The sequence below is a fragment of the Cryptomeria japonica genome, chromosome 7 (assembly GCF_030272615.1).
Source record: "Cryptomeria japonica chromosome 7, Sugi_1.0, whole genome shotgun sequence".
NCBI lineage: Eukaryota > Viridiplantae > Streptophyta > Pinopsida > Cupressales > Cupressaceae > Cryptomeria > Cryptomeria japonica.
In genome coordinates this window covers 619388760-619410983 of record NC_081411.1, presented here as the reverse complement: position 1 = coordinate 619410983, position 22224 = coordinate 619388760, and the positions used below count along the sequence as shown (strand labels likewise).

Here is a 22224-nt window from a genome sequence, read left to right as displayed (position 1 = left end):
AATCGTGAACATCCATTTTTAAATAACCCTAGCTTTGAAGGGAGGGGTTTGGACGAGGCTTGGTGAGATTGAAAATTTGTTGATGAGGGCCTAATTAGTGCTTGAGTTCCCCCATCTTACCTTTCACAAGTAAAGATAAAAAGAAGAAGCATTTGGTGGAGAGGTTTACAAGAATTTCTATGAATTCTTATGATTTATAATTGTAAGAAAAGCCAATAATAAAACTAGTCTCAATGATTTTATAGTTAGGGATGCTAGTAGTATTCAAATCTCTTTAAGTGCTATGACTTCAAGTTGCCCAGTCTCTTATTTTATGATTCCATGTTGTTTTTAGTCCCTTTTGGGAAGTCCTAAAACTGTAATTTATTTACATCCTTAGTGTTGTTTGTTCCTTGTCATTGTTTCTTGGATAAGTACTAGGCTTCATTGTTATATATGTTTTAATCTTTATAAAAAGCTTCGGACACTTTCAAAATTCCTTTTTAAAAATAATCAAAAAGAGAATTTAATAATATAATTAATACAAACATTTCATTTTTTATAAGTAATAAATAATTTAGTTTTTTAAGAACAATAAAAAAGATTGTTTATTTTCTTTAAAGTAACATAACCTACAACCAATATAATATTAACTTTTCGAGAACTCAACAACTTAATGATATAACTATTTGATTCCTTACAAACTTTCCAATAATTAACTTCTTAAGAGTAACAACTTAATAATATTTAAAATTTCATCCTCTATATCACTTTGTAGATTTAATCTTAAATCTACACAATAAAAATTCATCACTTTGATCACTTAATCTCAACCTCTTAAACTTTCCAATAAAAATATATATACTTTATTCAATATTTTATTTAAAATATATACTACAGTACTTTCTAAACTAGTAAAATGCTGAAGCTCTACATTTCAACTGGGCCTAGTTAAAGTAGGAAATAGTTTTACATCAGTTAAAGTAGTAGAGTATTCTGGGTATATTGAAAAACCAGGACATGGGAACTGAAAATTTCATTATTATACACATAACATCTAAGGAAGAAAGCCCTTGTCCTGTAAGCTCACTACTGTGTCAATCAGGCACTTATTTATAGGCGTAAATGAAAGACCTAGATCTCTGAGCTTCTGAGTAGAGAATTTAAAAGGCTCTTTCTTTGGATTTTTCTCATCTGAACACCTGCAAGGACATAATAGAAAGATTAGATATTCTTTTTATTTTGAAATGGGCAAATTATTCTACCATTATTAATCCTTTCAACTAATGAATAAAAAGCTTACTGACTTTGTAGGAGATGGGTATTGTGGAAACAATTTGGCCAACATTTGGACTAGTTGAGCTCTGTGCAAATTGTTTTCTGCACACAGATATCGCCCACAGGCTGATGGTGTCTCATAGACCAATATATGAGCCTCTGCAACATCTCTTACGTCCACATATGCCTGAGTTAAGTTTGCATATGTTTTTGCAGATCCTACACATTGGGGGGCAAAACAAGTAAATCTGAAAGCATTTGGTATTTAAGTAAATGGGTTTAACAGATTCAATTTCAAAGCTTTTTATGATTAAACCATTCTCTCAAGAAGAATGCAGTGAATGATGAGCAATTTACCAGTCAAGTATTTCATAATATGAGCAGTGCTGGCATTGATGGAAGACTGCAACAAAGGACCCAAAACCAAACATGGGTTAACCACCACCATATCCAAATTCCTCTCTTGGGCCATCTTCCATGCAGCTTTCTCTGCCAGAGTTTTGGCATAGCAGTACCAGTTCTGCAACATCAATAAATGCCTAATCTGTTAACTTAGTTCTCTTCATATTTTGGGACTAATTAATTAGAACCAATATTTTCAGGGCTAAGTCATACTTTGGTTTGAATGCAATAATCTAAATCACTCCAACAGTTTTCATCAACCACAAGGTGGGCATCTCTGTTTGGGTCCATGTAAATTGCACCTATTGAAGAGGTGAACACAATCCTCTTCACTCCACATTTTGCAGAGGCTTCTAACACATTGACTGTCCCCTTCACTGCTGGTTCTATCACTTGTTGCTGCATCACCATAACCAAAGCCTCTGCTTATAAAAAGATTCATAACAATAGACAGATTGTATTCATTTAAGGTCTATTAACTTACAGGGTCATCTGTGAGAAGGCAGGCCATGTGGAACACACCATCACATCCTCTAATAACTTCAGGAAGACTGCCATAATCAAGAATGTCAGCTTTGACAAGGTGAAGCCTCTCTTTGCCTCCTTCCAATCTCCTTAGATGTTCATACTTGCCATCCTCTGCATTTGTCAAGCCCAGTTCAAAACTAACATGAATTATGGTAAAAATTTTGCATTGTCAAGCCCAATTCAAAACTAACATAAATGATGGTAAATCTCCTGCATTTGTCAAGTCCAATTCAAAACTAACATGAATGATGGTAAATTTTTTGCATTTGTCAAGCCGAGTTAAAAATTAACATGAATGATGGTAAAGTTTTTTGCATTTGAATTAGGGACCCAAATCCTTGCTAGAATTCCAAACCAGAATTAAAAAAACACCACACCAAGATTAAAGCAAATGATATAAACAAAAGTTACAATATTGACCAGGATTACGGACTGCTCCTCTAACAGTATAGCCCTTGCTTAGTAACATCTTGACAAGCCAGGAAGCAATGAATCCTCCTGCTCCAGTCACACAAACTGTTCGCTCGTTCATTTTAAGGCTTTGGGAAATCCCTCCTTTGGGAATTGCTCTATTTCCCTTCACCTTAAGTAGACATACCCAACAACATCAACCAAGTCAGCATGACGTGATCATAACTTCTGCTAGACATTTTTGTTAATAGCAAGGTGGGCTGGATAAGGCCTATTGGATCCAAGTGCTATGTTCATGTAGGCTATAGGCCCAGAATTTAGCTCTAAAAGCTATTAAAACCTTCAATTTTTTGAGATGGATTTCTTTAGAATTCTTTTTTGTTTATTTAAATTCATTTTTTATTAACCTAGGGGTTTCATCACCCTCATCTGCTTTTCAAAATTGTGTAAGTTTTTATTTAAATAAGTATATATTTTCATTCGAATATATATAACAATTCATTGTAAGAATAGTGGAGTAGAGTAGAGTAGATTATCTAACTAGAGTCTATTTTAAGATCTTTTCAGGTGTCTCTTTAATTTTATATATTCATATTCATATATATGTGTTGAGTCATAAGATTATGAAAACATGTCTCACTTTTGTCTATAAAAACGTGATTTTCTATTGTAATGTATTGTGTAATCATATTTTATATTTGATTTCTCATAGAATATTATTCCTCTTTCATGTTGGGTTATTTTTGTACTTTTATTGAAAGTTTTTGATCTTGGATGGCTATTTCCATAACCAAATCTTAAATGGTGTTAGAAGATCCATATTTATTTGGACTAAGGTTTCATCCAGCTTATAAATCTTATATATTTAATTTGTCCATGTCAATATTTGTTTATGCACCTACAAGGGATGTGGGTCCACCAATAATAAACAGTTATTTAATTATTATATTTATAAGTTGATAAGGCCAAATCATTGTTAGTTGTTTTTTTGGGGAACTACAACAATATAAGAAAATATTTGCATAGTTATTATTAGTCTATGACAACTTGTTAGATTATATTATATTTTATAGGGATGATATGACATGCCTTGATTAGTTTGATTGTGTAAGCATTATGTAAAAGACTATGTTCAACATATGATAGTCATATGGATTTTTGCCATGGTTTTTTGGAACCTTGTTTTGACCCATTATAATACTTTATGGTATCATTTTGGGCCTCCATGAGTCTATATATTGAGGGCTTGAAAAAATGACATAATAAGAAGTTTTACAGGTACACAAATGTTATTAGATTAGATGTAGGATTGAAGGAAGTTGAATGTATGATAACCTCTTTGTAGATAATACAAATTTATCCTTTTTTGGTTGACTATTTAAGTTGAAAGGATTTTCTCCATGTATATCCACGGGTTATTCTTGAGTAATGTTGATTTTCATTGTTGTCATTTCATATTAGTTCAAATTTTCATTGATATTTTAAAACTTTAATTTTGAATTTACAATAATATTTCAAATTTTCATATCGTAGTAGTTATCTTCATTTCTACCATTTGGTATTAGAGTTGGAAAGTTTATTTGGTATGTGCACCAAGATGTGGTATCAAAAAGGGGGTCTTAAGATGCCACTTTTTTTTTAGATAAGCAAAGTCTGAACTTCGATGACAAATTTAACATAGTTACACTTCGAAGTTGATTTTAGAACAAGAACAAGAGTTGTAGTGCTCTAAATCTGTTGGTATTATGGATGACTTCATCATGTGTTGCATTGGTTTTGTCATTGATGTCAACACTTATCCTTCTGGAGATCTACATTGTTGATTTGGCACTCTGGTTATATTGGTTTATTGTTGAACCGACATGGTTATTGGCTTATGCACAGTCACCGGTATATGTTCACCAGCATGATATATAGTTCACCGGCAATGATGATGACTTGTTATCATCTGGAGATCATTTGGTTATGTCAAAGACATGGATTCGATGTTTGGATTTGATGTTTTTCTTATTGGTCTGATCGGGTTGACATATTTTCTTTAACCGGTAGATAAGTCTAGGTTATGGTCCGGTACAAGATATCTGTTCCAAATCAACACGACACATCTTGTAAATGGTTTATTGATTGGATATTGTGTAAATGTATTGAGGCCGACATATTGTATCACATCAAGACTTATTTTATAATTGATTTAATTGTAATATCTTTAGTGAGCCGACCTAATGATTAGGTCTTAGGTTTTGTATATATAATTGTAAGATCTTATTGAAGATCATATGGTATGAGTGTGTAAGAGCAAAAGTAAGTAGATCCTTGTGCGAATCATGCAGGTATTATCTGAAGGTTGAAGGAAAGGTTATGAAGGTGTTTGACACTCATGGTCAGAGGTTAAACTAGTACTGAATCTAGCATTGCAGATGCTATTCTAAAGCAGTACATTGTTATTGGATTTAACCATCCAACTGTAGTCAATGTGACTCCTATTTTGTGATTGAGCAGTGAGCTCTAGACAGTTGGCCTTTCTGCATGTGCAGACCCCATTTGTATACACTTACTATCTGCAGTAGTATCATTTGATTGTGGGTAATGTTTCCCACTGTGGTTTTTCCCCTTACAGGGTTTCCACGTCAAAATATCTGTGTCATGTGTTGTGGATGTTGTTTTCCTTTATGTTTCATGCATTAAGTTAAACCAGTACTGCTATAACAGTTAATCTATTTTACCAGCATTAAAGTTTGTTTTATCGGCACTGAGTTTTAAGTTGGAATAATTTGTGTTGGGTTATAATTTACTGATAACTGGTTCACAACTGATTCACCCCCCCTCTCAGTTGTCCTTCCTAGTTCCTAACAATTGGTATCAGAGCCTAGTCCTCTTTTTGCAAAAGCCTAACAACTTGAGGAGATCCTATGGCAACAAATATTTTCATGAAGGATAGTCCTAAACTTGATGGAACTAACTATGGTATATGGAAGATCAGAATGTAAACACATCTGAACTGCATTGGAAGAGATATATGGGATGTTACAAAGAATGGTTATGTTGGTCCTACTTTGAATAACCCTCATCCACCGACATTGGCTAAGGACTTGGAGAATGATTGCAAAGCAAGAGAAGCACTTTTGAGCGCATTATCAGATCAACAAATCATGGGATTATCAGACCGATCTACTCCTAAAACTATTTGGGATAAACTGGAAACATTGAATGAAGGAGATACCACTGTCAAAATTGCAAAACTGGAATGTTACCGGGTCAAGTATGAAAATTTAAAAATGGAAGAAGATGAAAGAATTTCTGCATTTATGGAAAGAGTTAATGAAATTGTTATAGGAATACAATGTTGTGGAGGATCTTTAAGTGAATATGAAATTGTTTCTAAAGTTTTAAGAGCTTTGCCATCAGCTTACAAAATGAAAGTGGCAGCTATTAATGAGTTCAGAACAATACCTAATACATCAGTATCTAGAGATACCTTGGTTGGAAAACTTTTAGCATTTGAGCTTGAAGAGTTTGGTCTTGTTGCTACAGTCAAGACTAATATTGCTATCAAAGAATCATCATCATCATCATCATCATCATCTGACAAAACTGATTGGAAAGCACTTTATGCAAAAGAACTTGAAGATATGAGAAGAGAAAATGAAGAACTTGAAGCACTATTTGCAAGGAAGATGCCTAAAGGTCCAGTAGGAAGTAAGTATAAAGGTAAAGAACCTTTCAAATATTTTAATTGCAATAAAATTGGTCATATAGCATCTAGGTGTCCTGATAGACATGCGAGATTAAGGGAGGAAGCAAAAAGAACATATAAGCCTAACCTTGAATATCAGAGATACAGATTTAAGAAAAACAGAGATAAGTCATTTTACTATGTAGATGAAGGTGTTATAGATGATTTAGATGAAGATCCAACAGATAGTGGATGGGCATTTGTTGCAATAAAAGAATATCAATCGACACCTATTGTCAAACCGATAGAGCAGGCACTGGCAACAAAAATTGAAGACAAGGATGAATGGATCATTGATAGTGGATGCTCGCATCATATGACTGGTGATAAAATAAAATTCTTATCATTCTGGGAATGTAATGGAGGTCTAGTAAGATTTGTAGATGATAAAGCTTGTTTAATCAAAGGAAGAGGCACTATATCTTTGGATGGTAAGCATAATACTGACAATGTTTTTTATGTAGAAGGTTTAAAGCATAATCTTTTGAGTGTTGGTCAGTTAGAGGAAAAAGGATTTCAGCTACAATTCAAGAATGGAAAATGCAAAATCATGAACAGAACTGGATTGGAGATTGCAACCAGTAATTAGACTAAAGGTAATATCTTTCACTTGAATACCAGTGATAAGACATGTTTGATTGCACACATTGATGAAAGTTGGTAATGGCATAAAAGAATTTATCATGTGAATTTTGATTGCATTGTAATGATCAGTTCAACTAAGGTAGTAAGGGATTTACGTAAGATTGTTAAACCTCATAATCCAGTATGTAAGGAATGTCAAATGGGAAAGCAAGTTAGAACAACATTTAAAAGCATTTCTGAGAAATCCAATAATATTCTTGATTTAATTCATACTGATTTATGTGGTCCAGCAAGAACAAGAAGTCTTAAAGGAGATAGATACTTTATGCTAATAATTGTTATTCTAGAATGTGTTGGATTACTTTTCTCAAGAAAAAATCAGAAGCTTTTGGAAGATTCAAGATATACAAGGCAATGGTAGAGAATGAAACCAGCAAGAAAATCAAATGTTTGAGATTTGATCAAGGAGGAGAATTTACATCTAGAGAATTTAATGCATTTTGTGAAGTGAATGGAATCAAAAGACAACTATCAGCACCCCAGACACCCCAGCAGAATGGAGTTGTGGAAAGGAAGAGCATAACTATTTTGGATGTAGCAAGAACCATGATGATGGACGCAAATATACCTCATGTGTACTGGAGAGAACTAGTAAATACAATGGTTTGCACTTTCAACAAAGTTCCCATCAAAAGTGAAACCGGTAAGACCCCTTATGAACTATGGTTTGGTCACACTCCTACTCTTAAATACTTCAGAATATTTGGAAGCAAATGCTGGGTGAACTCACAATAATGGTTCCCACTTTTTTGCCACTTTTGACACTGAGATGTACATTTTTAAAATAATCTTCAACTTCCGAGAACTATAACTTTTAAACTATTAAAAATTTGAAGATGATGTAAATTAGTGATTTCTAGCATTTTGTTTGTAGATTCTATATACATTTTTTTCAAATTTTTTTGAAAGATTTTTTAAAAAAATTTCCATCTCCCTCGAAAAGTAGTTTTTTACAACAAACTACATTTTTTAAGAGTGATGTGCCTTCCGTAACGCATAACTTTTTTTCTATAAATGATAAAAACTCAATTCTTTCGAATTTTGGTTTGTAACATCAATATCCAGGGCATGCATTTGGTTTTATAGTGATATGTTCAATATTTTTCATTTTATAAAGTTTTGAAGTCCAACTAGTCATAATTCAAACATAGGTTTACGTTTGAACACATAACTTGTTCTATATAAATCAAAATTCAATTTTTTTTTTTTGTTAGAAAGAAGACATCAATACCAAGGGCATAGATATTTTTCAAATTTTTTTTGAATTAGTTTCTTATTTTTCCCAATGCGTTGAACAGAGAAGTTCATGTTCGTTTAAAAACCAACTTTTAATAAAATTAAAAAATCAAGAACATAATAAATTCAAAATATAACAAAATTATATCCGTTGGAAAGCTTGTTTCGAGTACTACCATCTAATATTTTTGGGTTATGAAGATTATTTCATTCGTGTACTGAACCAGAGCTCCGAAGTCATTAATTCTTCAGAACTCTGAAATTTTTTGGGAGAAACTTCCAATTTTGGGGTTTCGATCGAACACATGTTCGATCGGATTGGGTTCGCTCGAACCAAAGTGGGTTCGAGCGAACCCCCATTCGCTCGAACCCCCAAGCTAAATTTCGGCACGCATTTTTTGGTAACTGCCATGTTCGAGCGAACCCAACAATTTTTAACTGTCGGCTTTCGTTCGAACACGGGCCGACGCATTTTTTGTTTTTTTTTTCATTTGTGGAATCGTATAAATATCTATAATTTTTTTTCGCTTTTTATCACTCAAATGATTAAAATAATTCGCACTTTTGGATGAGAGAAGATATTTGAAAATTATTTTGAAAGCGAATAATTTGAAGGTTTTTTGTAAAAGCATGGGGAACAAGAAGAGAAGGCAAAATAAGACTGCAAGGAATTATTCTCCCGAAACGGAAGAAAGATATCGAGAACAAAGAAGACAAAGATATCATGATGCAAGTATGTATTTTTAATTTTATTTCTATTTAATTTAGTATGTATTACGTATCAATTAATTAGAATTCAATATTTTTTATCTAATATTTTTAATAGGATTAAAAATAATTTTGTTTTAATTGGAAAACATAATTAATTTGAGATAATACATGTGTATTTGCAAATTTCAATTTCCATCAACTTGCTTGTTGTGTAATTGCATTTTTCTCCTATATAATTAAGTTCATTTATAATAGATAAGACCTATTATGTCATAATTTTTAGGTTCTAAATTATATATATTGAATATTTAATCTACATGTACAAGTAATTTCATGTGATAGGTCCTTTAATATCACATAATATATTTGTCTTAAGGGTAGTTAAGCATATTAATTTTGTGAAATGTTTTTTCAAATGTGGTCATATTGATTTTAATAATAAGGCCTATTAGGACTATTACATTGATTATAGTTCTTAAATGTGACATAAATTTATAACAAAGAAGATATTTAATTTAATATGTATTACGTATCAATTAATTAGAATTCAATATTTTTTATCTAATATTTTTAATAGGATTAAAAATAATTTTGTTTTAATTGGAAAACATAATTAATTTGAGATAATACATGTGTATTTGCAAATTTCAATTTCCATCAACTTGCTTGTTGTGTAATTGCATTTTTCTCCTATTAAACATGTTGAATAATTTAGGTGAACTATTTATATTCAACTTCACGTACATGCAAAAACATTTCAGATTAGGAGGTCTATTATGCAATAATAGGTCTTAAATATACTCACATGTGACAAATTATAGTCCACTTACATTATGGTCCATAACAAATTAATATGAGGTCACCTAAGTTATCGTATGCATGCATCAAAATATTTGTACTTTTAATTTTCAAAATTGGAATTTCTAATTTATCAAAATTTTATTTTATGTGTTAAATTAGTGCTCAAAATTAGAGATTGAACTTTAATCCTAACCTGAGAACAAATTGAACTTTAAACCTAAACAAGTAATTTAATTAGAGTTATAACAATAAGGTCTTAAAAAAGTATTTAAATTTAATAAACCAAATTGAATGGGCTTTAATTTTAACATGTAAAGCTTTAAGCCAAATTCACCCCTATTCTTAATCCTAATTGAATAATCTCTGATTAATTCAAGAACCTTACACAAACTCTTAAATTATGTGCAGAACGGGCAAATGAACCTGTTGAAGAACACAATATAGTTGATGAACATAGGGAGGAGATTGTCCAAGTTGAACCAATGGAGACCTTTGAAGGAGAGGGGTCAGGCTCCTTACCTCCTACCACTGATATGGATGAGCATATTGTGGATCTAGCTAAACAGGTGAAGAGAAATATTTCTTATAAAAATTTAGATCATTTACTTGAAATGGATGTGGATGAGTTGAAACGTCTCAGTGAAGAACCTAGACATACTAAAAGGAGGTCAATGAATAAAAGTGCAAAAGAAATAATGTCGCATTTCAACAATCTTGATACTACACTAGAAAAAGCTCAATTGTTATCAATTGTACTTACTCATAAAGACTTAATAGATCCAATGAAATTGTTGGGTATAGATACAACAAATCAAAAGAGGAAATATTCTCAGCTACAAAAATCTATTGTTGATAATGTTAAGAAAGGTTTGGTGAACATTGGTAAAAAATCTCGAAAACTAGATAAGACCATTTCAAGAAGAGTGATGTTGACATCTTTAGTAAATGAAAGATTGCCTCAAAAAAGACAAATCTCTTCACTGTCATCTGAGTTTGGTTTTAGTAGAAGGACAATATCTAAATATGTTAAAAGGAGAAAGATTTTGGATGATACTACCTCAGAAGGGAATTGGGCAATTATGTGTAGAGCTCCTCGTTCTGATAGAATTGAAGATGTTGTTAGGAACTTTGTGACAAGTTTTTGGAATGATAATACTCGCCCTTCATCAAATAGTAGAGATGTTATCAAGCAAAGGATTGGTCCTGATCGTTATGATCTCCATGTAAAACATTGGCTAGACACAACAAAACATGAATTGTATGTATTGTTTACTAAAACAAACCCTCATATAAAGATTGGACAAACCATGTTTGAACGGTTAAGGCCATATTATGTGAAGTTAAACAAAGTTTTCGAAACTTGTTGTTGTCGTTATCACATCGAATTTGACTTGTACTATCAGGTGTTTCGAAAGATTAGAGAAGATAATGATGGTTATGAAAATGCTCCTCCTAAACGAACAAGTCAATTTATAGCATCCATCTTATGTGATAAATCAGATGATAATGCAACCGGTCAAATAAATTGCATAAGAGGAATTTGTGGAACATGCGGGGACTTGGCTAAATTGCCTTTGAGAGATGAAGATACTGACATGAGGAAGATGGTAAATTGCAAGAGTTATAAGTACAAAAAAATTGAAACAAAATTTGGAAAGGAATCTACAAGACTAGATTATGTAGAAGAAGAAATACCTATTGGAACATTTATGGAAAATTTTCGTAAGTTGATAAAACCATACATATGCCATGGTTTTTTTGCCAAGTGGCAAGCAGAACAATTTAAAAGATTAAGAGACACTTTCCCACTTGGAACTATTTTATCTGTAGTTGACTTCGCAGAGAATTACTCTTTTGTGCATCAAAAAGAGATTCAATCAGAGTATTATTTTTCAAAGCAAATCACTATTTTCGTGCATGTGTGTTATCGACATGCACAGATGAATTTAGATGGTGTTGATAGTACATTTGAAAATCGTGTCATTAAGAAAGAGTACCACTTCTATATCAGTGATGATAAGGAGCATGACACACTTTTTGTACAACATTGCTTTAAGAAGTTTTTTGAATATTTGAAAGATAGAGGCATAACAATAGTTAAACATTTTGTTTGGTCTGATGGATGTGCGACACAATTCAAATCTTCGAGGCCATTTTATGCACTATGTAGATATCATCGAAATGACAAAATACCACATGTTTGGAGTTTTTTTGAGAGTGGTCATGGAAAGGGTGAACATGATGGTGCAGGAGCTTGTATCAAACGTGCTATAAGAAAGCATCAAATAAAGTACACAGGAGAACGTATAGAAAATGCACATGATGTTGTTGAATGGTGTAAGAAACACTTTGAACAACCTAATTATCCTGGGGAATCATCATCAAGAACATATAAGCCCATTCCATATAGAGTGTTTTGGGAGATAACCGGTACGTGTTCTCTTTTAGTATTTTATTCTATTTTTTTTTAATTTAACAACTTGATCTACATGTATGTATTCTTGTACACATGTACATTTTACAGATGTGGATAGAAAATCAATGCATGGATGCAAGAGTGTGGAGAGGACAAGATCTTTGCATTGTGTCATGAGTACAGATAATCGCCCATGGACATTATACACTAGAGATTATTCATGTTTTTGTTCTGAATGCATTTTCGAAAACTATGTTGATTGCAAGAACCAAGAGCTTGGATATGTTAGTGAATGGAAAATGGTGCCACTAGATGTTTCTGACACATACGAGGATTCAAATGAAGATGAAAACTTTGAAGACATTCCTTTGATTTCTGGTGATTACGATCATATTTCAGGATTGATTAAAAAAGGTATGTATGTACATGACGTACACATGTAAACATTTCCTTAAAAATGACATATAACTTAGACTTTATTTAAATTATGTCAAATTGCAGGAGATATTTTTGCAGTCATAGCAGAAGATGGAAATATAGAAGGTGTTAGTTATTATTTATTGCGTTGCACAGAAGAGAGAAAGAAGTTATCAAAATCTGAGATGAGTGATGGAATGTCATTTCCCACAGGTTTGAGTTCTGATTTGAATATGTACATACATACAAATCGCTTGTGTGAATTTTTTTAATTTCTCATGTTTCTTATATACATGTACATGCAGGATCAGTTGTAGTGCAAGGGACATATTTCAAACAAGTTAAAATTGTTCAACATGGGATTCATTTCACTGAATACCAAATTGATAACAAGGTATATCAGTATAGTCACTTGGTCATTGCTGTTGGCCTAATTCTTCAAACAGTTCCACGTCGAGGGCGGACTCAAAAGTGGAGACTAGATAGTGAAGATCATGACAAAATATTAAGTGTTATTGAAGAGCATTGTGAACCACTTGATGTGGTATGAACTATATATACATAATTTAGTAATCCACTTGAATTGAATTTTAATGTAAAAGTTCAAGATAAATTCTAGATCTCAAGTAACTTGTTTTGAAACTATTTAGGATAAATATTTTTTTAAGTTTATTTATACATTATATCAAATTAGGATGTATTTAAATGTGCACGTGTTTAATTGTATGTAATTGTATTTGTATTTAATTAAAAAATGCATATTTAAATTAGAATACATAATATGTACATTTGTAAAATTGATATATTTAATATGGAATTAGGACATGTACATGTTGTGAACTATTTAACTACAATATACATACCTAGAAGCTCACATACCTACAAATATACATACCTATGTAATATACATGTACTGGATGTGAACTATTCAATACATGACCTATCTTAGTTTAGTTTGTTCATTTCATACATACTCTTTTGTTTGAAAATCAAACATTTATAATTGAATACATTTAAATCAAGTTTGTTTGAAAATCAAACATGTATTTAAATCTAATCTAATCAAACATGTATAAATCTAATATAATCAAACATGTATAATAGATGATCAAACACAAACCAGGTATACAGAATAATCTAGAGTCTAAATAAGTCGTTGTACATGCATGAAATATACAATCTAATCAAACATGAATTTAAATCTAATCTTTAATCAAACATGTGTATAAATCTAATATAATCAAACATGTATAATAGATCAATCAAACACAAACCAGGTATAAAGTATAATCTAGAGTCTAAACAAGTCATTGTACATGCATGAAATATACAATCTAATCTTGAACATGAATTTAAATCTAATCTTTAATCAAACATGTGTATAAATCTAATATAATCAAACATGTATAATAGATCTTGATCAAACACAAACCAGGTATAAAGTATAATCTAGAGTCTAAACAAGTCGTTGTACACATGCATGAAATATACAATCTAATCAATCATGTATTTAAATCTAATTTAATCAAACATCATGTACATAAATCTAGAATATAATCAAACACATGTGTATAAATATAATATAATCAAACATGTATAAAACTTATAACATGTATAATCTATAGTCTAAACTCCATGTATAAAGTATAATCTAGCTCTAGTCAAACACAAACCAGGTATAAAGTATAATCTAGAGTCTAAACTCCATGTATAAAGTATAAAGTATAATCCAGAGTCAAACATAAACCAGGTATAAAGTATAATCTAGAGTCTAAACTCCATGTATGTGCATGAATATATATATAATATGAAAGTATATAAAAAGATAAATGTAAATGAGCTATAAAGTCTGGAGCAAATCAACACTGGGGATCATCATGTCGGCTACGAACTGAGCGACCATCTGAGGGGGAGTCCTGCAAAAGTAGAATTTATTTAAATATTAAATATAATATATATAGATCTCTCTAGACGTGCATGTACATCAAATATATATATACCAAAAACCATAACTAACCTGTACACTAATGTTAGCATCTAAAGAATCTCTCCTACGCACATGCTCAGAGCTCAAGGAAGGAGTGACATGAGCTAACTGTCAATTTAAGGATTAGTCCACAATCAATTTAAATGATCTACAAATTAAAACTTAGAAAGTTCTAGATTATTTAAATTAAACATGAGATCTATATATATATATAGATTTATTAGGTACAAATTTGCAATGTAAGTATACATATCTTCTAAAATTTTAAACGCACATGTACATGTACATACCTGTGTATCACCTGGAGTAGGCTGTATAGTAGACTGATCCTGTCCCGTAATCATATCAACAACATCACTCGTGCCAGTATATCTCTCTCTAGCTGTACGTATCACTGAGGAGTGCAAGGGGCTAACTAGATGAGTGGGCATCGTGGATGAAGTGTCTGACTGTAGTAGCATGTCCATAAATCCAGTATGGCTCAAATCTCTCAGCTGATCCTCAAATGAGTCCAAACCCTCATCTGTGATATGTACCTGATCAGCTCGTATCTCCTCACATGAATCCAACCGGCCCTCATCTGTGATATGGAGCTCATCAGCTCGTAGCTCCTCCTCTGCAGCAACAGAGTGATCTGTAGGTGGGTCAGTGCCTGGAGCATGCGTAGAGTGATGAGAATGCTGTGACTGCCTCGGGGTATGCGTCGATGTCGCTGTAGCCTGAACATCTCTGAGAATCTCCTCTCTAACATCACCCAATGGTATCCCAAGTCGAGATGAAATAAAACTATAAGCATGTAGTAGGTCCTCGACTAAATACTGCGACATCTGTACATGTCTACTACCTCCGACTATAGCTGCTACCTCATCTGGGGAGGGGATGCCAGCAGAAATATACCGATCATCTGAATCTGAAGCCCCCCCATGACTAGAAGATGCATGATCTATGGATGATCGCGAACGTGGTCGAGTCATCATATATCTGCCCACCCTGTCAGAAGATATGGTGGCTGCTACTGATGCAATATGTCCAATCCTATCAATTGCTTCTCTCTGAGAAGCAATCACAACGTGATCTGCTATGGGTGCCATGGCTGGGACTACTGCAGGAAATCTCTGGCCAACAAGGTCCCTGTGTCTAGGCGGAGCTCTATCACGCCTACGGTATGCATCTCTATCAGCAATCCTGCCCCTCCCCTGTCCATAATATCCCGGAATATCAAGGTAGTTTGGTTTCATCTGACAATGAACCTCAGCAAATACCTGCTGTGCAAAGTATAATGGAATCTGGTCGTTATTAGGATAACGACCATGGGCTGCAAAGAATCGTGGGTAAATCAGTGACGCAACCTGTGGGTCAATACATCTGGTAACCTGATATCCCCTCACCTTACTCTTCTCCTAATATTGTGGGAAGCATCTCTCCTTGATGGTCTCCTTCGAGACCACCCCCACCACATCAGCAAAAGAATGAGGACCCCTCACCTCACTCCTCAACTGTCTATATATATCCTCTATAACCTCAGGTGAGAATGAGGTATGAGATACTAAGCGATCCCTCAATGTCTGCAAACTGTCAAAAATGGACGTGCACGTACTCTTGTACACGCCATCAGTACGAGGGTCATCTAGTATGGCCCTCAACCTATGCAGCTCTCGATCACTATAATGAAAAATAGTGGCAATATCGGGCAAGGGGGGATCCTGCTGTGGAGGATCCTGCTGTGGTGGCTCCTGATGTGGAGCCTGCACAGGTGGATCCTGATCAGGAGCCTATGAAGGTGGATCCTGATCAGGAGCCTGCAAAGGTGGATCCTGATCAGGAGCCTGCGAAGGTATATCCTGGGATGCCATCTATCTAGGTACATGTCATAAAGTTAAAATAAATACGTAAGCAGAGAGAGAGAGATCATTTTCATGAGAGAGAGAGAGAGAGAGATCATTTTCATGAGAGAGAGAGAGAGAGATTATATACATATAAATCTTCATGACAGAGAGAGAGAGATCATTTTCATTTTCAAAAAATACATGTAAAAATTTCAAATATTTCAGTGAGAGAGAGAGAGAGTTCATATATTTCAGATCTAGAGATAACATATATTTCAAAGAGATAGAGAGATCTAATGTACATGTACATATTTAAATCTTTGACATACATAAAAAATTCAAGAATAGAGAGATCTAACACGTCATATGTATGTTAGGACACTATATGATCCTAAGGGGAATGTCATATGTATAGTAGGATGTTATAAGGGGTCATATGTGGGTCTAACCACATATGACCCCTTAGGACACTATATGATCCTAAGGGGAATGTCATATGTACAGTAGGATGTTATAAGGGGTCATATGTGGGTCTAACCACATATGACCCCTTAGGACACTATATGATCCTAAGGGGAATGTCATATGTACAGTAGGATGTTATAAGGGGTCACGCATGTGTTAATGCATGTTGACCCCTTAGGACCACATACGACCCCTTAAGATAGTATGTGATGGACTAAGGGGTATGTCGTTCACACTAGGATTCTATAAAGGGTCACGCATGTGTTAATGCATGCGTGAGCCCTTAGGACCACATATTCAACCCCTTAGGACACATAGGAAATTTCATATGTACAGTAGGATGTTATTAGGGGTCATGTGTGACCTACTAAGGGGTCACGTATGTGTCAATGCATGCGTGGCCGCCTAGGACCACATATGACCCCTTAAGACGCTATGTGATGAACTAAGGGGTATGTCGTTCACACTAGGATTTTATAAGGGGTCATATGTGGTTATAGGATTTTATAAGGGGTCATATGTGGGTCTAACCACATATGACCCCTTAGGACACTATATGATCCTAAGGGGAATGTCATATGTACAGTAGGATGTTATAAGGGGGTCACGCATGTGTTAATGCATGTTGACCCCTTAGGACCACATACGACCCCTTAAGATAGTATGTGATGGACTAAGGGGTATGTCGTTCACACTAGGATTCTATAAGGGGTCACGCATGTGTTAATGCATGCGTGAGCCCTTAGGACCACATATTCAACCCCTTAGGACACATAGGAAATGCCATATGTACAGTAGGATGTTATTAGGGGTCATACATGTGACCTACTAAGGGGTCACGTATGTGTCAATGCATGCGTGGCCCCTAGGACCACATACGACCCTTAAGACGCTATGTGATGAACTAAAGGGTATGTCGTTCACACTAGGATTTTACAAGGGGTCATATGTGGTTATAGGATTTTATAAGGGGTCATATGTGGGTCTAACCACATATGACCCCTTAGGACACTATATGATCCTAAGGGGAATGTCATATGTATAGTAGGATGTTATAAGGGGTCATATGTGACCTACTAAGGGGTCACACATGTGTTAATGCATGCGTGACCCCTTAGGACAACATAGGACCCCTTAAGACACTATGTGATGGACTAAGGGGTATGTCGTTCACACTAGGATTTTATAAGGGGTCATATGCAGTTCTAAGGGGTCATGCATATGTTATAACAAATGCATGACCCCTCAGAACCACATATGACCCCTTATGACACTATGTGATCCTAAGGGGAATGTCATATGTATAGTAGGATGTTATAAGGGGTCCTATGTGACCTACTAAGGTGTCACGCATGTGTCAATGCATGCGTGGCCCCTTAGGACCACATATGACCCCTTAAGACACTATGTGATGGGCTAAGGGGTATGTCGTTCACACTAGGATTTTATAAGGGGTCATATGTGGTTATAGGATTTTATAAGGGGTCATATGTGGGTCTAACCACATATGACCCCTTAGGACACTATATGATCCTAAGGGGAATGTCATATGTACAGTAGGATGTTATAAGGGGGTCACGCATGTGTTAATGCATGTTGACCCCTTAGGACCACATACGACCCTTTAAGATAGTATGTGATGGACTAAGGGGTATGTCGTTCACACTAGGATTCTATAAGGGGTCACACATGTGTTAATGCATGCGTGAGCCCTTAGGACCACATATTCAACCCCTTAGGACACATAGGAAATGTCATATGTACAGTAGGATGTTATTAGGGGTCATACATGTGACCTACTAAGGGGTCACGTATGTGTCAATGCATGCGTGGCCCCTAGGACCACATACGACCCTTAAGACGCTATGTGATGAACTAAAGGGTATGTCGTTCACACTAGGATTTTACAAGGGGTCATATGTGGTTATAGGATTTTATAAGGGGTCATATGTGGGTCTAACCACATATGACCCCTTAGGACACTATATGATCCTAAGGGGAATGTCATATGTACAGTAGGATGTTATAAGGGGTCATATGTGACCTACTAAGGGGTCACACATGTGTTAATGCATGCGTGACCCCTTAGGACAACATAGGACCCCTTAAGACACTATGTGATGGACTAAGGGGTATGTCGTTCACACTAGGATTTTATAAGGGGTCATATGCAGTTCTAAGGGGTCATGCATATGTTATAACAAATGCATGACCCCTCAGAACCACATATGACCCCTTATGACACTATGTGATCCTAAGGGGAATGTCATATGTATAGTAGGATGTTATAAGGGGTCCTATGTGACCTACTAAGGTGTCACGCATGTGTCAATGCATGCGTGGCCCCTTAGGACCACATATGACCCCTTAAGACGCTATGTGATGGGCTAAGGGGTATGTCGTTCACACTAGGATTTTATAAGGGGTCATATGTGGTTATAGGATTTTATAAGGGGTCATATGTGGGTCTAACCACATATGACCCCTTAGGACACTATATGATCCTAAGGGGAATGTCATATGTACAGTAGGATGTTATAAGGGGGTCACGCATGTGTTAATGCATGTTGACCCCTTAGGACCACATACGACCCCTTAAGATAGTATGTGATGGACTAAGGGGTATGTCGTTCACACTAGGATTCTATAAGGGGTCACGCATGTGTTAATGCATGCGTGAGCCCTTAGGACCACATATTCAACCCCTTAGGACACATAGGAAATGTCATATGTACAGTAGGATGTTATTAGGGGTCATACATGTGACCTACTAAGGGGTCACGTATGTGTCAATGCATGCGTGGCCCCTAGGACCACATACGACCCTTAAGACGCTATGTGATGAACTAAAGGGTATGTCGTTCACACTAGGATTTTACAAGGGGTCATATGTGGTTATAGGATTTTATAAGGGGTCATATGTGGGTCTAACCACATATGACCCCTTAGGACACTATATGATCCTAAGGGGAATGTCATATGTACAGTAGGATGTTATAAGGGGTCATATGTGACCTACTAAGGGGTCACACATGTGTTAATGCATGCGTGACCCCTTAGGACAACATAGGACCCCTTAAGACACTATGTGATGGACTAAGGGGTATGTCGTTCACACTAGGATTTTATAAGGGGTCATATGCAGTTCTAAGGGGTCATGCATATGTTATAACAAATGCATGACCCCTCAGAACCACATATGACCCCTTATGACACTATGTGATCCTAAGGGGAATGTCATATGTATAGTAGGATGTTATAAGGGGTCCTATGTGACCTACTAAGGTGTCACGCATGTGTTAAAGCATGCGTGACCCCTTAGGACCACATACGACCCCTTAAGACGCTATGTGATGGGTTTTGGGATATGTCGTTCACACTAAGATTGATTTTATAAAGGGTCATATGCGATTTTAATGGGTCACGTATGTGTTAAGACACTATTTGATGGACTAAGGGGTATGTCATTCACCCCACAATTTTATAAGGGGTCATATGCGATTCTAAGGGGTCCCGCATGTGTTATAACACGTGTGACCCCTTAGAACCACGTATGACCCCTTAGGACACTAGATGTGATCCTAAAGGGAATGTCATACATGTACACTATTATATTATATGTGATCCTCTATGACCTCCTAAGAGAACGTATAGTGTCATATGTGGTCTTAAGGGGTCATGTTGTGCGTGTAATAGGATGTGAAAATAGGTCACATTGTAGAGGAAATTTATTTTGTCTAATTTGTTTAAATTTGGTATCTAAATTTTCTAATGTTTATTTAAATTAATTTTTTTAACGTTTTTCTTTTTTTGCTAATGTTTTTCTAAGATCTGATTTACTACAGGGTAGTTTTCTATGTTTTTCATAACAATTTTTTAAAATGTTGAAAAAAATATACATCTATACAATTACGTAATTTTAAAAACAAATTTACACATTTCAATCAAAATATTAAATTATCAAACATTTTTCTAAAATAATGAAAAACAATAAATTATCAAACATTTTTCTAAAATGTTCAAAACCAATAACTATATATAATTATTTAATTAAAAAATTAAATTAACAAATAAATTATTTACAAATTTAATAAAAAAAGACATTATTAAACCAAACAAAGGGTTATTTTGTGCACCTGATATAACAAGGGTCGAAAACTGAAATAAGAAAGATGCTAACTGCTGCAGACAATGCTCGATGACGTGATGCTGACGACTGGTTCGATCTAACCCCCACCAGACAGAAAAAGTCAAATGTAACAATGACCTTTTAACTGTCATTTTCGATATTTATAAATTTTTAAAAAAAACCCTAACTGCCAAGGGTTCGAGCGAACGGGGGGTTCGAGCGAACCCATTAAATATCGATATTTTAATGGGTTCGCTCGAACCACAGTGTTCGCTCGAACCCTGCTGAACCGTTTGGTTCGCTCGGACTCCCAGGGGTAGTCCGAGCGAACATTTATGTTTCGCTCGAACATTGTCAAATCCGAAATTCCCACTTTCGCCAAATTCTTTCGTTGGCAAAAGTGGGAACCAGTTTTGTGAATTCACCCTGCTATATTAGGAGAGATGAGTCTATTGGAAAATTTGATCCTAGAAGTGATGAAGGAATATTTATTGGTTATTCATCTAGAAGGAAGGCATATATATGTTATAATAAAAGATTGTAGAAAATCATTGAAATTACTAATGTGAAGATAGATGAACATTTTAGAGGTGATTCAAGATCTGTAGAACCGACAGTTGAAATGATTATTAATAAACCAACACAGATTGCACCGGTAAAGAGTGAAGATCCAGTCACACTAACATCATCAGAAAAATCAACTGTGACTGAAGAACAACAACATGTGAATAAACCCAGGTATGTAAGATTGAATCATTAAGAGAATCAAATATTTGGAAACAAAAATCAAGGTGTTATGACTAGAGGAAGATTGGCAAATGAAGAGGTATGTTTAATTTCTCAAGTTGAACCAACATCTGTTATTGAAGCATGTCAAGATAAACATTGGATAAAATCAATGGAAGATGAATTAGAACAGATTGAAAAGAACAATACTTGGACATTAGTTCCCTGGTCTAAAGACAAAAATGTAATTGGAAGTAAATGGTTATATAGAAATAAAATTAATGAAGATGGTGAAGTAATCAAGAACAAAGCAATATTAGTTTGTAAAATGTATTCACAAAAAGAAGGAATTGATTATAATGAAACCTTTGCACCGGTAGCCAGAATTGAAGCAGTCAGACTATTTCTTGCATTTGCAGCTCACAAGAACTATAAATTTTATCAGATGGATGTAAACTGTACATTTTTGAATGGAGATCTTGAAGAGGAAGTTTACATTGAACAACTTGATGGATTTTCTTTAACAAATGATAA

The 22224-nt window shown here is 34.6% G+C and overlaps 1 protein-coding gene across 1 annotated transcript; it reads right to left on the bottom strand.

The window, feature by feature from the left end:
- Positions 1–824: 824 nt before the first annotated feature.
- LOC131035845 (cinnamoyl-CoA reductase 1-like) lies at positions 825–2731 on the bottom strand. Its single transcript, XM_057967591.2, has 6 exons — positions 2608–2731; positions 2144–2298; positions 1873–2058; positions 1615–1777; positions 1287–1476; positions 825–1181 (listed from the first exon to the last, which is right to left on the bottom strand). The coding sequence occupies exons 1-6, from the start codon at positions 2717–2719 to the stop codon at positions 1037–1039; spliced, it is 951 nt and encodes a 316-aa protein (XP_057823574.1). The 5' UTR covers positions 2720–2731; the 3' UTR covers positions 825–1036.
- Positions 2732–22224: the final 19493 nt, after the last annotated feature.

Bases quoted from the DNA above. Each gene is read 5' to 3' on its own strand.
- LOC131035845 (XM_057967591.2), bottom strand. From the start codon at position 2,719: ATGAACGAGCGAACAGTTTGTGTGACTGGAGCAGGAGGATTCATTGCT. The intron at 2,059-2,143 runs GTAAGTTAATAG...ATGGTGATGCAG, and splicing joins GCCTTCTCACAGATGACCCT to CAACAAGTGATAGAACCAGC. The intron at 1,477-1,614 runs GTAAATTGCTCA...CCCAATGTGTAG, and splicing joins TATTATGAAATACTTGACTG to GATCTGCAAAAACATATGCA.